General features: G+C 52.2%; 1 protein-coding gene across 1 annotated transcript; it reads left to right on the top strand.

The window, feature by feature from the left end:
• Nucleotides 1-324: 324 nt before the first annotated feature.
• On the top strand, nucleotides 325-12,268 carry frk (fyn-related Src family tyrosine kinase). Its single transcript, XM_030111039.1, has 8 exons — nucleotides 325-762; nucleotides 4,263-4,384; nucleotides 7,246-7,409; nucleotides 7,508-7,676; nucleotides 8,276-8,434; nucleotides 8,548-8,729; nucleotides 9,240-9,405; nucleotides 10,383-12,268. Exons 1-8 carry the CDS (start codon nucleotides 362-364, stop codon nucleotides 10,589-10,591), a joined length of 1,572 nt encoding a protein of 523 aa, XP_029966899.1. The 5' UTR covers nucleotides 325-361; the 3' UTR covers nucleotides 10,592-12,268.
• Nucleotides 12,269-15,643: the final 3,375 nt, after the last annotated feature.

Genomic DNA, 15,643 nt, shown 5'->3' on the forward strand with positions numbered 1-15,643 from the left:
CTCGGGGCCAGACCCCGGAGCTGACCAGGTTCAGGGCCGGCTCGTGTCAGAATGGAGGTCATGTGATCATCTTCTGTGGGCAGGAGGCCTGCTGCACGTGCAGCATCACCGGGCCTCGGTCCTCGGTCCTCCTGCGGTCCAGCAGCTCCAGCAGTACCGCATCTGTCCGGCAGGGGGCTCCAGAGCCGCGCTGTGGGAAGCGGCCGCTCCTCATTCCTGAGCAGGTGAGGCAGGTGAGGCAGGTGAGGCAGGGCCGTCCCCGCCTCCTCCGCGTGCCGCCGTGACAGGGGTGCTGTCGGGAGCGCGCCTCGGGAGCGGCTCAGACCGTGCGGAGCGGAGCGGCCGGCGGAGCGGAGCCACCATGGACCTGAGCAAGCGGCTCTCCGCCTGCTGGGAGAACTTCCGCAGGTGCTTCCAGAAGCCGGAGCCTCAGCCGGACCCAGGGAGGAGGGCGAAGACCGAGACCGAGACCGACACCCGGGTCGTGGTCATCACGCCCCCCAGCGTGATGGACCCGGCTCCCGTCGCCCCCCGGCCTCAGCCGCCCGGCGGATCCGTCCGGGAGGTTTACGTGGCCCAGTACGACTACTCGGCCCGGACCAACCAGGACCTGAGCTTCAACACCGGGGACACGCTGGTGGCCCTGGACAAGAGCCCCGGGGAGTGGTGGCTGGCCCGGGCCCTGACCGGCGTGTCGGCCTCCAAGCAGGGATACATCCCCGCCAACTACGTGGCCCCGGTGGAGAGCCTGGACGCCCAGCCGTAAGTCCCTCTGCTGTCCCGACCCCCGGGCCCCGGGCCCCGGGCCGCCGGCCCCGGGCCCCGGGCCGCGGAACCCGGGACCCGGGATCTGGGCTCCTCTATCTCAGTGGTTCCAGTTTCATATTTAGAATAGAACAGACTGAAATGCGTTTATTATCGTCACACATTTACGACGAAACTAAAAGAGAAAAAAAAATTGAAAAACCTCTGGCGCGAACAGAAAGATAAAATAGGAAAAGAAATATAGAATAGCAATAAATGATATAAGTATTTACACAAAGAGCAGCAACAATACAAGAGGCCTAGGAATGTATAAAAACAGATGTGTTTATAAGGCTGACAAATGAAATTAGAGAAACAGAAGTAGAAAAATAATCAGTTTAAATGGAGAAACGTAGATAACGGAGTAATCATTGGCAGTGGGAGATAACCGACGTGCTTTGGAATCCAAGCAAGCAGATCCTGTGCAAACTGAAGAAAGTCCAGGAGGGATTTTCATTCTGGAGAAAAGACATTTAAATCAAATGTGAGGCGTTCAATGAAGGAGAGCATGTTTTAGAGGTGATCCACTCCACAGGGCCTCTATAGGACGATCCTGGCCCTGGCCCTGGTCCTGGTCCTGGTCCTGGTCCTGGTCCTGGTCCTGGTCCTCAGGCCCCCTTCCCACCGGGTTTAGATGTTTCCCTCTTCCTCATACTTGATTCGCATTCCATTCATGTCGTCATCAGGCTTCTGCAGAGCATGATGACCAGCAGGAGGAATCCTCTGCAGTGGATCCCTGCAGACCAGGGCTCCTCTGTAGTGGATCCCTGCAGACCAGGGCTCCTCTGTAGTGGATCCCTGCAGACCAGGGCTCCTCTGCAGTGGATCCCTGCAGACCAGGGCTCCTCTGCAGTGGATCCCTGCAGACCAGGGCTCCTCTGTAGTGGATCCCTGGAGACCAGGGCTCCTCTGTAGTGGATCCCTGGAGACCAGGGCTCCTCTGTAGTGGATCCCTGGAGACCAGGGCTCCTCTGCAGTGGATCCCTGGAGACCAGGGCTCCTCTGTAGTGGATCCCTGGAGACCAGGGCTCCTCTGTAGTGGATCCCTGGAGACCAGGGCTCCTCTGTAGTGGATCCCTGCAGACCAGGGCTCCTCTGTAGTGGATCCCTCCCTGCAGACCAGTTTGGGTGTGTTTTTAAAATACTTACCTGGTTAAACGGTTATCTTTTCAGCTTGTTTGTTTGTTTGTTTACCTGGAGGTGAACATGTGCTCATGGAATCTAGAAAGATTTAAATATTAAACTGAAACCTGCAGCTCCTCTCTGAAGGGTTTGTATCTTGACACCTACAATCAGATTTTGTGCTCTTAAATCATGCTGATTGTTGTGAAGTCAATAATCTGGCAGATAAGAGGTCTCAGTGTGGAACTCTCTATTTATAGATGTTTCAGTAAAGCTCCATAAAGCAGACCTTTGTAACTATAAAACCTTCTATCTGTGATTATATTAGTTATTGGATACGGAGGCTGATCAGCTGGCTGGACACACTCCTGAGCACACACACACTCTGGCTTCTGTTTCTGGAGGCGGAGACTAGTGCATGCTCCAGACCGGGAAGTGATTTATCCAGTGGTGACCAGTTGATCTCAGACTGAAATACTGAAGCGAAACAGAAGCAGCGGGCTCGTCTGATTGGCCCAGCTGCTTTACAGCTGCGGCCAGGATGTGTCTACATTAATGAAGTCAAACACCACAGCAGTGTGTAGCGGCGCCTGAGAAACCCGGAAAACCACTGAAAGTCCACTCATATCAGCAGTGGCTGCAGGGCTCAGGGGGGTTCCTGCAGGGGGGTTCCTGCAGGGGGGTTCCTGCAGGGGGGTTCCTGCAGGGGGGTTCCTGCAGCGTTCTGCTGAGCGGCTCACTTCCTGGGACATCATGGAGGCCGACAGGCAGTGAACGTGGCGGCCAGCTCTGTTGTGTCTAAAGTCTTTTCTCAGAGGAGTTAATGATTGTCTGGAAGCAGGAAGTGTTGCTCTCCAGGTTAATCATTTTCACTACACAAACCCAAATCTTCCACACAAACTGGTTTTTCAACAAGCTGTTCTCATCGCAGCATTGTGAGAGGAGCTGCCCCCGTCTCCCAGCCGTTTACAGCTGTTTGCTGAAGACGTCTGTCCTTTGAGGACTCCTACTGAGAGGCCCAGTGTGCCGGAGACATGTCTGCTCTGGAAACAACCAGGTGTTTCCAGTGTTGTCTGCAAGAATCGGGGACGACTGTGGACGTCCACAGACGTCCAGGGATGTTCAGGGACGACCAGCGTCTCTGTTCACCGCGGCTTTAAGCTGTGATTGTCTCTTAGTTTCGCCGATTCTCAAACCTGATCGACCAGCAGGAGGAATTTATTTCACAACACAGTGACGTGAAGCCAACACACACACACACACACACACACACACACACACACACACACACACACACACACACACACACACACACACACACACGTCCTCTGTCACGTGGAGAACCTGGGCAGGCTGGTGGGCGGAGCCGGGGAGAGCATTAGAACATTTACTGACGGGAGATTCTTCCTCATGTTTCTCCAGCTGTGTCGATCAGAGACGCCGCTCCGTCCCAGGAGACGCCGCTCAGTCCCGGGAGACGCTGCTCCGTCCTGAGAGACGCTGCTCCGTCCCAGGAGACGCCGCTCAGTCCCGGGAGATGCTGCTCCGTCCTGAGAGACGCCGCTCCATCCCGGGAGACGCTGCTTCGTCCCGAGAGACGCTGCTCCGTCCCGAGAGACACTGCTCCGTCCCGAGAGACGCTGCTCCGTCCTGAGAGACGCTGCTCCGTCCTGAGAGACGCTGCTCCGTCCTGAGAGACGCTGCTCTGTCCTGTGGGACGCCGCTCAGTCCCGGGAGACGCCGCTCAGTCCCGGGAGACGCTGCTCCGTCCTGAGAGACGCTGCTCCGTCCTGAGAGACGCTGCTCCGTCCTGAGAGACGCTGCTCCGTCCCGGGAGACGCTGCTCCGTCCTGAGAGACGCTGCTCCGTCCTGTGGGACGCCGCTCCGTCCGACGGAGGCTTCAGCCAGACCGGTCCTGAAGGAAACCCTCAGCGGTCAGGAAGGACTGGAATCTGACTAAAGCAGTAATAAATGAGAAGTTCCTGAAGCTGAGGCGATGAAAAGCAGCCTGGCCTTTGCAGTGTGGCTCAGCAGAGTCTCGGATGAGACGGTGTGGGAACGGCAGGGTCAGGGGTTGAGGTGGATCCGCCCCGCCTCCTATCCAGGTTCAGGTCCAGCCTGGAGGGCCCGGCGGACCAGGAAGGCTCTTGTAGGCCCGGACCTGAAAATGTGAATGTGGTGTGTTGTGGTTTCATCAGATATATAAATGAATGGATGAACTGATGAGCACATGTCTGAGGCTGCCTGAGGGGAGGACCAGCCTGGTCCAAGTCCACATGCCGTTGTGACGGGTCCCGGTCCCGGAGTGAACCCCACCTGCCTGTGTCATTTCCAGATGGTTCTTCTCGGAGACCCGGCGGCTGGAGTCGGAGAGGCTGCTGATGGCCGAGGAGAACCAGCACGGGGCCTTCCTCATCCGGAAGAGCGAGAGCCACGCTGGAGAGCTGGCTCTGTCAGGTAGGCTCCACCAGGCGGGGGCGCTGTCCTCCACCCCAGCCCCCATCGGCTGCTTTTCATCCCCCCGTTTTTCATCTTTTATGTCTTTTAAAGGACTGTCAGTTCTTCTGTTGAAGGGTGTCAGGTGGTCCGTGCTGTGCGGCTCAGAAACCTTCGTCCTGAGGAAGCACGCTCCAGTGTTTATGTAAATCTAGCTGAGTGAGCCGTGCTCTTTCCTGGTCTAATAAAATGAGTCACGAGGGATTTCATGTGCCGGGGGGGTTATTGATTACTGCTTCTGCTCTATTAAAGCGGAGGCAGCATCAGCGAGTCCATCCAGATCATTTCCCTGGTCTCAAAGTTCAACGCAGCAGTTTTACTGTTTGAAATCCTTTCATGTCCTTTATTAGTCCCTCAGGGGGAAATGTACACCGTCACAGCAGCCAGGTGGCGGTCTCGCCAGAACCACGGAGAACCCACCTGCAGGACAGTATAGACAGTCTGGTCTGGGTCTCCTGTAGCCCCTCATCGGGGCCCTGGTGGATCTGGTCTGGGTCTCCTGTAGCCCCTGATCAGGGCCCTGGTGGATCTGGTCTGGGTCTCCTGTAGCCCCTGATCAGGGCCCTGGTGGATCTGGTCTGGGTCTGGTTCCCCAGGGAGGAAGGACGGTGATAGAAGTGTGTTTGGTTGCTTTCACACCTACAGCATTTGGTCCGCTTGAAGTGGACTAGAGTCCCCAACTCCTGCAGGTTCGGTTCGTTTGCGCTGGTGTGAAAGCGGACCAGTTAGTTTTGGTCCGGGACAAAGAACCGCACCGAGACCTCCTGGAGGAGGCGGTCTCGGTACGGTCTCGGTGCGGTCCTGGTTCGGTCTCGGCGCGGTCCGCTGCTGGTGTGAACGTTGACCGGCCTCGGTCCTGTCCGCTCTGTTGTGGAGAAGGCTTTTTGGTCGGCGGAGGCTTCCGTAGCAAGCCGCACGGCACATCACGTCACACATGCTGGCCAATCAGGGTTCACTTCCGCCACCCAAAACACACTATTGTGTGAACAGCGCCACCAAGGGGCAGGAGGGTCACAGTGGATAGTTCGTCTGCAAAAACAAGTGGTGTGAATGAACCGAACTGGTTGACAGCTGCGACGTTTATGTCTGAACCGAACCACTCTAGCACTAGTAGGTGTGAAAGCACCCTGAGTGTGTAAGTACTGTGGTGTGTTGCTGTTTTCGGACGTTTCCGGCGTCATGCTGAAGGAATGTGGTCGAGCACGCCGTCGTCGGCGTCTGGAAGCTCATGACTCCACCTGAGCGTAGCTCTGCAGTTCGCCGTGGCGCACCATGTTTATCATCACACACTGAGTCATCCAGACCCACTGCGCTGCCGGGACCAGCTTCTGCTTTCCCAGCATGTAGTCCACCTTGTCCCCCGTCCAGCGGGACTGTCCCGTCTCCACCGCTGACGGCTGTCAGCTGGTTTTAAGTCATGTATTAGTAATTCTGCCTGTGCACCGTGTCGTTAAAGCTGTCAAACAGTAGTGAAAGTGACAGGCGGAGGAACAATGGACTCACCGGTCTGATACCAATAAAGAACCATCCTGTTGTTGCATCTTTGACAGGTTTCTTCAGAATCAGAACAGCCTTTTTTGTCACTTTGCAGATGTACAATGAAATTACAGAGCTTCTCCTTCCAGTGCAAAAGGTAATAAGTTAAAAGTGTAAATAAGTATATGAAAAGTAGGCAGGTGTTTTGTTGGCCGGTGAGGTAAATATTTATCCTTCCAGATGTTGCTTGATGATACAGATGTTTTATTTACACATCAAACCAAAGTTTGTCTCATATCCGGTCATACAGTTTACAGTATGTAAAGCAGGTTTTATGTCCCTGATCCAACAGAAAACTCCAGAGAAGGTTCAGTGGAGATGAAGACAATCAGTGTATGAAGGGGGTCAGACTCATCTGCTTCTTCTCCAGTCGGTCCATGAGACTGCTGTGGACAGCGTGACGTCCAGGACCTTCACTTCTGTAGTCTTCTCTTTCAGGTGGTCTAGCTTATGACAGGAGGATCTTTGTGGTTTGGGTCTAAAAGTCCCTGAACCTCCTGACGGTTCTCTGAGAGAACTTTCCCATCAGTCCTGTTTGATCCAGACCAGAGTCCACTTCAGGGACTCTCTGGGAAAGTCCTCTTCCTTTGGTCTTGTATTAAAGCCCCCCTGAACTCTGATCCGGATCAAACAGGTGAACTCTGGTACCTTGAAACTTTGGGTCTCGACTCTCTTACAGACTTTCCAGCAGCTGTACTGAGCAGATGTGACATGGAACGCAATGCATTTTGGGTAGTACATGAAATTACGCTGGCAGAACAAGTCAGAAGAAACAGACACACACAGAGTTGAAAGTGTCTGGAGGTCAGAGGTCAGATGAGGAAGAACAGGAACATATTGATCATCAGAAGATGACATATCATGGTTGCTAGCTGCTAGCAGGTAGCTGGGGCGGGCCTTCAGCTTTCGGCCTGAACCAATCAATGAGCCGGTTTCTGGTCAGTGGTGTAGATGTTCCGTCCTGTGGAGACAGTGAGTACAACAGTGGGCCCAGCAGTGGGCCCAGCATGAGGCCTTGAGGTCCTCCAGGACCCAGGAAAGACCGCAGATTCAACCTGTTTCACTACACTGCTCTGAAAACTGCGTTTTGATTTGGATTCCTGCCGACCCTGGTCTGGTAAAGCTCCAGGTGTCCCCCAGAGATGACTCTTGGGCCCTTTGTGCTGCTTGAAATGAGAAACGTAGCGTCGGTAGTGGAATGACGGATAAGTTCTGAGCTTGTCGGGTTTAAAGCGCCGGCCATGCCGTCCGGACTGGACTGAACTGGTCCTGGTCTTCTCTTTCAGTGCTGGACAACGGGAAGGTGAAGCACTACAAAGTGATAAAGAATGAAAGTGGCCAGTACTGTGTGTCCAGGAACCGGGCCTTCAAGACGCTGAAGGAGCTGGTGGAGCACTACTCCAGGCAGGCTGACGGCCTCTGCGTCCAGCTGGGGTCTCCCTGTAAGAAGGTGAGGCGGCGCCGCTCGGCGGGACGTCGACCGGGCTCGTCCTGACGGGGCGGAGCTCCCAATAGCCTTTCTGTTTGTCCCCTTGTCTCTCTGAGCAGACGGAGGTCCCGTTGCCTTTCAGCATGTCTTTTGACACAGTGGACCAGTGGGAAATTGACCGTAAGTCCATCAAACTCCTGAAGAAGCTGGGCGCCGGACAGTTTGGCGAAGTCTACGAGGGCCTGTGGAACGGCACCACGGCAGTCGCAGTCAAGACCCTCAAAGCCGGTACACTACACACACTATGTGGTCCAGGACCAAATCATGAAAACTGACATTAGAGCGCAGAGCCAGGAGGGAAAGTACAGCCGAGGCCTGGCTCTCCTCATCCAGCTGACTTCAGGATGAACCTGGGCTTCTCTAATCTAGCTTATCAACATCTGGTTTACCTCCAGACTTTGTTCAAAGCTAATTTTGGTGTCGTGGTGGAAACCTCCAGTGTGACCCAGGATGGGAGCTGAGGTGATCTTTGATGGTTAAACTCTCGGTTCATGAGCCAAGGCACTGACAACATGCTGCTTGTTTCCCTTCGCTCAGCTGAAAGCAGCGACGTGCAGCCTGATGGCAAAACACTGAGACTTCCACTTCCATCCATCAGACAGTGTCTGAGTATGAAAACAGTGATGTTTGGAGCTCGGTAGCAGAGATCTGTTTTTCCTTTGTGTCTTTTAACAGCTAGAACTCAGAAATCACCTTTCAATCCTTTCTTTCCTCAAAGTTTCGAGGTTCCTCTCATGTGTTGGGTTTTAGTAAAGAGCATCAGTGACTTGTTGTCGGATTGTAAAATCAGTGGTGATGGAAGTCACTAAGAGACAGTGGTTGGTCAGGTACCATGGACCGGGAGGACTTCCTGAGAGAGGCCCAGATCATGAAGACGCTGCACCACAAGAGGCTGATCCAGCTGTACGCCGTCTGCACCATGGAGGAGCCCATCTACATCGTCACCGAGCTGATGGAGCACGGCAGCCTGCTGGAGTACCTGCAGAGTAAGACTTCCTGTGTCTGTCCGGAGTTACTCTGATGGAACTGAACCAGCGGGGACATGTGCAGATAGAAACCTGTCCCCGGGTCACGTCCTCTCTTGTCTCCTGCGCTCTAGAGGATCGAGGCAGCACGCTGCACACCTCGGACCAGATCGAGATGGCCGCCCAGGTGGCCTCGGGCATGGCCTACCTGGAGCTGCAGAACTACATCCACCGAGACCTGGCAGCCAGGAACATCCTGGTGGGGGAGAACAACATCTGCAAGGTGGCCGACTTCGGCCTGGCCAGGGTCTTCATGGTAAAAAACTCAACCGTCCACTCAGAATGAAGCATTAACCATATCTCTGCTGCTCCTGGCCCACCAGCCCTCCATGCCCTGCACTTGGTGTGAGAAAGCTCCAGAGAGTCACTTTGTTCCTAAACTTCTCCCAGTGGCTCAGACATCAAGTCAGACATTTGCAGCTTTTGTAAATTGTAATTTAAATACAACAGAAGTGAGTTCAGCTTGAATTTCTTCCTCGAAACACTGCAGGAGACAGCAGCTGAAAGCAGCGCCCAGTTAGCAGCGGTTAGCAGCTAACTGTGAGCTGCTACCTGCTAGCTACTGACTGTTAGTAATGAGCTGGTAGCAGTGAGCTAGCAGCTAGCTGCTCGGAGCTAGCAGCTAGCTGCTCGGAGCTGTAGCAGTAACTAGCTGAATAGATTGGGAGCTGTGATGAAAGCGGTCGATGGGGGTGTGTGTCCTTGTGTGTGAGGTAATGGGGGTGTGTGTCCTTGTGTGTGAGGTAATGTGTGGTTGTGTTTCCAGAAAGAGAGTGACAGTGTGTATGAAGCCAAAGAAGGAACCAAGTTCCCCGTGAAGTGGACGGCTCCCGAGGCCATCAACGAGAACAAGTTCACCATCAAGTCTGACATCTGGTCCTTTGGAATCCTGCTGTATGAGATCCTGACCTTCGGCCAGATGCCTTATCCCAGTAAGTCCTCAGTCACTGTCCGAGGCCCACTCCTTCACAGTGGACTCTGAGACCTGGACCAGGTCTAGTCTGGTTCTCACAGAAGACGACCGGCAGCAGGTCAGCTCAGGAACATTTGAGTCAGTCTCACCAGGTTTTCCAGAAGCTCCACACTTCAGAGAGAGGACTTCTGGGTGTTTCAGCCTGCTCTTTCAGAGGGCCGCGCTCTTCATCTCCATTAAATATCGCTGAAGAAAGAATGACTGTGTGGCGGCGAGACGAGCGTCCAGAGTGTCAGCCGGGGTTGGATAACCAGTTGAACGCAGCGATGTTAATCTGCAGATGAACGATAGCCGAGTGAAACCAAAGCATCAGTAGAAGAACCACAAGTCCAGTGTTTCAGAATAACACCGCATCGAGGAAGGAGACGTGGAGATGAAAACAAAGGAATGCATGTTCTCCAGAATAAAATCAAGAAACAAACTAAATTATTAAAGCAACAGCAAGGCAGAAATGTTCACAAAACAAACAAACAAAAAAGCAGGAAAAGAGAACAGAAAGGTTTTTTTTTTTTTTTTAAGGTGGATTAAGGAGTTTGCATGTTTGATGCGAAAAAACAGCCCCTGCAGGCCTTGGGCGTAACTGCAGCTTAGCGAAGCGAAGCGCTCGTGGTCTGCGTTATATCTTGTTATATCTGTTGCTATCAAATTATCATCCAGCCCTAATAAATGTATTTAACTGGACCCCCACGGAAAGAAGAACTGTTTCTGATTTCAGTAAGAGGAGAAAGTAAAGTGATTTAACTTCATGGAATAAAGTAATTCTTACAAAAAGAACGGATCGGGTTAGAGGTGATCGGATTAGAGGTGAACGGATCGGATTAGAGGTGAACTGATCGGATTAGAGGTGAACGGATCGGATTAGAGGTGAATGGATCGGATTAGAGGTGAACTGGTTGGAGCTGTGAGGGTTAAATGTGTGCTGAACTCTGTCTGCAGCAATGACGAACTTCCAGACGATCCAGAGCCTGAGTCAGGGCTACCGGATGCCTTGCCCCCCCAAGTGCCCCAAGAAGCTGTACCAGATCATGCTGGACTGCTGGATCGAGCAGGCCCAGGACCGGCCCACCTTCGAGACCCTGCAGTGGAAGCTGGAGGACTTCTTCGACCTGGACGTGTCGTCCTACGACGACGCCAGCCCGTATTAGGAGGAACGCCGCGCACCCGGACCGAGGTGCCGGGTTTCGGGTCTCCTGTGGCCCGGGTGAAGGGTCTGGCTCGCCGACCCAGATCTCCTGACTGCGGCGCTCGCTCACGTCACGCTGAAGACTCTCCTCTCTGTTGATCTGGACCAACAGGATCGCTCACATTCCTCCACCGGATTCCTCTCCTGAGACACCACGGCCTGAGTTATGGGGCTGCAGGGGCCGGGTCCCGGGTCCCGGGTCCCAGATCCAGGGATCCAGGTCAGAGCAGCTCCCAGATCCACAGGTCTCAGGCTCACTGAGTGGAGTTCGTATCTTGAGGAGTGCCATGAAGAAATTCACACACACACACACACACACACACACACACACACACACACACACACACACACACACACACACACACACACGCACACACACACACGAGGCATGTCGACCGCCCCCTGGTGGCTGCCTCAGGAAGGATCTTGACTGGAATCTGAACTGATAAACTCCATCATTCTGACGACAGTCAGTTTTATTTAGAAGAACAAGCGGCCTGTTAAACATGTGATTTCTATCTGAGAATTTAGGTTTGAATCTCACAACTTCGAACATTTCTTAAAAGAAATGAAATCTTGACTTGTTTTTTCTTTTCAGTCGAAGACTGTCTCACTTGTATTTAAGAATTCTGATTTTTTTTTTTTTGATAAATCTCATCAATCCTATTGAGAAAGACTTGGCTTTATAAACCTAATCTGAGATTTTTTACATTTTAATTTTAGAACTTTTTAAAGTGAAATTAAAGCAGATTTTTCAGCTTAGAGACAATTTCAAACGAATGCTGTCTCTTGCAGATATAAATCAGAATTCTTCGATTAAGGTCAAAATGCTCCCGTCTCTTTTAATGTGATCTCCAAACAAAGCTCAGAATCCTCAATGCCTGAATGTCTGGTGTTTGGAGGGTCTGAGTTGCATTGAAGACTTTTTATTTTTTAAGGTCAGACCTGTTTCGGAATAAAGTGTTTTTCCAGACTTTTCTGTGGTAGCCTGAACGCCTCCTGAGCTCTGCGGTGAGTTTCAGGGAGTCGGGTCCCGGTTTCAGTCCTTTCATCCCGTTAACCCAGACTGGTCGGCCGCTGACTCCGCCCATTGTTTGAAAGTGCCGCCAGAATGAAGGAGGAGCTCGTTAACCTCGGTTTTTATTCAGATATTCTAATTTCATTACTGCTCTGAATGTGAATAAAGAGAATTTGTGCACGTCTGCACCTTGTTTCCATGCTGTGACACAGATCATGAAGTACTGCTCTCTCTCTCTCTCTCTCTCTCTCTCTGAAGCAGACGGTTCTAGCCGTCTGCCCTTCACTCTGTTCTGTTTGATCCCTGCTGATTGCTCCTTGTAACCATGACAGTGTTTGTTTAGACGAATCCTCGCTGCTGTACAGTCTGATGATGGATGAGCTGCTTCGTCTTGATTAAAAGTGCCAGTTGGACTCGGACTTCACGTGTCTGACTTTTCATTTGGTGGGATGAAGACCGGCGATGCGTTTGGATCGGGATCATGAAGCTCCCCGTCCTGAAGGCTCCCTGGGTTCTGCTGGGCTCTTGAGCCTGCTTCACGGCCGTGCTGCAGCTGAAGGTGTGGATGTTCCTGTTTCGATGAAACCGACCTGGAATGCAGCAAGTCATTTATTAACAGACAACCAGCAAATATTTACTGCAGACAGTCTGCTAAAGAGCACCTAAAGCAAGTTTAAGAAACTTTTCCTCTTGAGATTCACTCTTACTTTGTTCTTCAAATAAAAGGTCAGAACCCTACTCTTATTTGTCTTTAACTTTCTTGTTGCCATGAACTGATGTTTACTGGAATACTTTGGATTAGAATTGTAGAAGTAAATGAGAGCAGCTGTGGATGAGTTTTCACTCTGCTGTTTGGAGGTTTGGCTCAGTTCAGAGTTCTGCCAGTCGGTGTCGGGAATCGAGCCGTGGATCCTTCACCACTTCCTGATTCCAGCAGCAGCTCCTCCACAGCTGGACACGAAGAAGAAAAGAGACCTGTTCCTGCTCTTCATCCTGAAACAGCCCTCAGGTGAGGGGTGAGCTGCAGCTGGTGCAGTTCCTCCTCGTGGCCACAGGGTGGAGCTAGTATCCTACATTTCCTCGTGTGTGGAGCTGCTGGAAGAAACTGTTTCAACACACAATCAAATCTGCACTTTGTAAAGTCACCCAGCGGCCCGACTGGATCCTCCGACGGCCTTCTGTTGGCCCGGGGACCATGTGTTTGACAGTGCTGACCTTCACTGCTGTAGCTCATCTTCAACACTCACACAGCAAACAGTGAGGCCATTTCAAAAGTGTTTTTGGAGGATTATCAGGGCCAAATGTCAGTGCAGGGCAGACCACCAGAAGGCCCTTACTGGAGGAGGAAGATGCTCTATCCTCTGGATGTCAGAGGAGGAAGATGCTCTATCATCTTAATGGTTTTTGAACGTATATTTTTCCTCAGTATGACGTAATGAGCGGCGTTAACTGGAGTGTTTGTTTGATGGTGGATCCAGATCTGAAGACTGGCTGCAGATCAGGGAGGCACAGCGGTCTGCAGGCGCTGGCGTCGTCAACGAATAGTTTTCGTTAAAGTTTTCGTTGACAAAATTAACACTGCCTGCAGGCTGCCGTGCTGGCCGCTCTGCAGGCCGCCGTGCTGGCCGCTCTGCAGGTCGCCGTGCAGGCCGCCCTGCAGGCCACCCTGCAGGCCGCCGTGCTGGCCGCCGTGCTGGCCGCTCTGCAGGCCGCCCTGCAGGCCGCCCTGCAGGCCGCCCTGCAGGCCGCCGTGCTGGCCGCTCTGCAGGCCGCTCTGCTGCCATCACAGGGGCACTGATCGTTGCTCAGTCTCCAGCTGTTTGCCAGACTGAGCCAGCACTCTGCAGACTCAGCAGACGGAGCTAACAGTGTCCCGGGTCCTCTGACAGAGTGTATGTGGACTGTCCTCTGCTGGGGATGGCAGGACCTGGTCCACTGTGGATTAACCTGAGAGCAAGGCCGTCCCTGGAGTCCCCGGCCTGCTCTGCCCAGGCCCACACCGTCACGTCCTCGTCGCACATCGGTTGATAGCAGCGATAAACGTCTGCTGGGAGGAAGAAGAGACGAGGCGGAAACCTGGAATTCATCAGCCAAGCCCCCCTCTGACGCCGGCCTCTTTATTCCATTATGTCCTCTCTGGGACACGGGGCAGGACACGGCGCAGGGGACCATCAGAGGACGCTCAAGGGTCTGCCTCTCTTTCATGTGGATGAAGGTCTGGAAAGGACTGACAGCAGTGATACAGGAGAACAGGCCTGGTGTTCTTCAGCCTCCGGTTACCCCCCGCTGTGCTCACAGGAGGCAGCAGGCTGCAGATGGAGTGAAGTGCTCACAGCTTTAAAGGAATACTCCGAAGATTTTTGACCCACGCCCTTTCCCTATCATTGACAAAGTTAGACAAGCTCATAAATACCTTTTTTGTGTCTCAGTGTCCAGTGGCTGGATACCAGCTGTTAGCATCGTAGTTAGCTTAGCTCAATTGCTGGAAGTCAATAGGAAACAATCGGACTGACAAAAGTGGACAAAATACTCCTTGCAGTGGTCCAGGGGACGGCGTATTGCATGTGCAGTGCTCCGCGGAAGGATATACCGGAGCACACCAGTAGAAGCCATAGACTCAGCTGCTGTGCTCTGGTATATCCTTCTGCGGAGCACTGTGCTTGTTTACATCTGTGCATCAAAACGTTATTTTAATGGATCACTGCTTGAAAAGACCTGTATTCAGGCCTGATTACAGCAACACACACCTCCTGTAGTCAGGCATATGAAGTTGTAATCAGGCGTATCTCAGCTGTAACGCAGGAGCCTGAGTACGCCTGAATACGTACCATCTTAAGGGCTCGCACACAGCCTTGAAAAGGTGTGAAATGTTCACACCTCTTGAGCTCCACAATGGTCAGTTGTCATGGAGAATAATCCCCCGGTTTCTTGCAGGGGGGCATTAGCATCTCACTCCTTGGGCCTTATTCTTACATCTGATTGGTTGTTTTGCCCTCACTGGCCCTACCGCCATTGGTCAAATATGTAGGGGGATTTGTTTGATTTCAATATATTAACTTTATTATAGTTTCACTCATCATAAATGATTTAATGTAGTTATAATTCATGTAATCTTATACACTATATCATAAATAAGAATGACACATTATCAGAGCATAAATGTTTATTTTGTAGTAAAAAAAAAACCCACTGTATACAAATGTGCATCATTACAGTCCAATGCATAAAAACACTGTGAGAAGGTAGCAGCCCCTTCTCATCCAGACCTGCAACTCTCACAGGTGTGTAGGTTCAAGGGACAGTGAGGAGTGGCGGGGCTGCGGGTAGTGAGGTACCCACTACCCCCTGAGGACACATACGAGCAGAAATGCCACACCACTACTCACCACGCACACTTCCTCCTCCTTCGCTCTGCCCAGCTGATACTAGTGGCGCGTGCCCGCTGGTGAAGCTGTATTTCACCTGGTTGATGCAGGGAGGAGCAGTCCATTATGGGAGGGGAGCACAGTTGGGTATTTATTGTATATATTTATGTTCTGACGAATTGATTTGTGGGGAAGGTCATCTTTTGTTCATAACTGAAGTAATATTTTCATTGTGTTAAGATATCACTGGGGGTTTTGTAGAAATCTTTTTGTAAACATTAATAAGAGGTCCAGACACTCCCTCCTAGAATGGTGGTTTAATCCTGCCCAGGGATTGAATAATTACGTCTGGGCTGGAGTTATTTAAGGAGGACCATTGTTAAGGAGGGGGAGGACCTGTGAGGCTGCCAGTTTTGAGAAGCCTCTGTCAGCAGCCTGTTGTGAGGGTGTGGGACTTAAAGACTGCAAATAAACTGAAGAATTTGCACTGAACCTGTGAACCTCCACCTCATTTCTATGCCAAACCTCTCCCAACGCGATCCAGGTGAGCTGATCCCGAGTCGGGGTGACCGCTCGGTCCCCCACATTTGGTGGCAGTGGTGGGATAAGCAACGCCACCTGAGAAGCTGGA

Source organism: Salarias fasciatus, chromosome 15 (genome assembly GCF_902148845.1).
Source record: "Salarias fasciatus chromosome 15, fSalaFa1.1, whole genome shotgun sequence".
NCBI classification, from domain to species: domain Eukaryota; kingdom Metazoa; phylum Chordata; class Actinopteri; order Blenniiformes; family Blenniidae; genus Salarias; species Salarias fasciatus.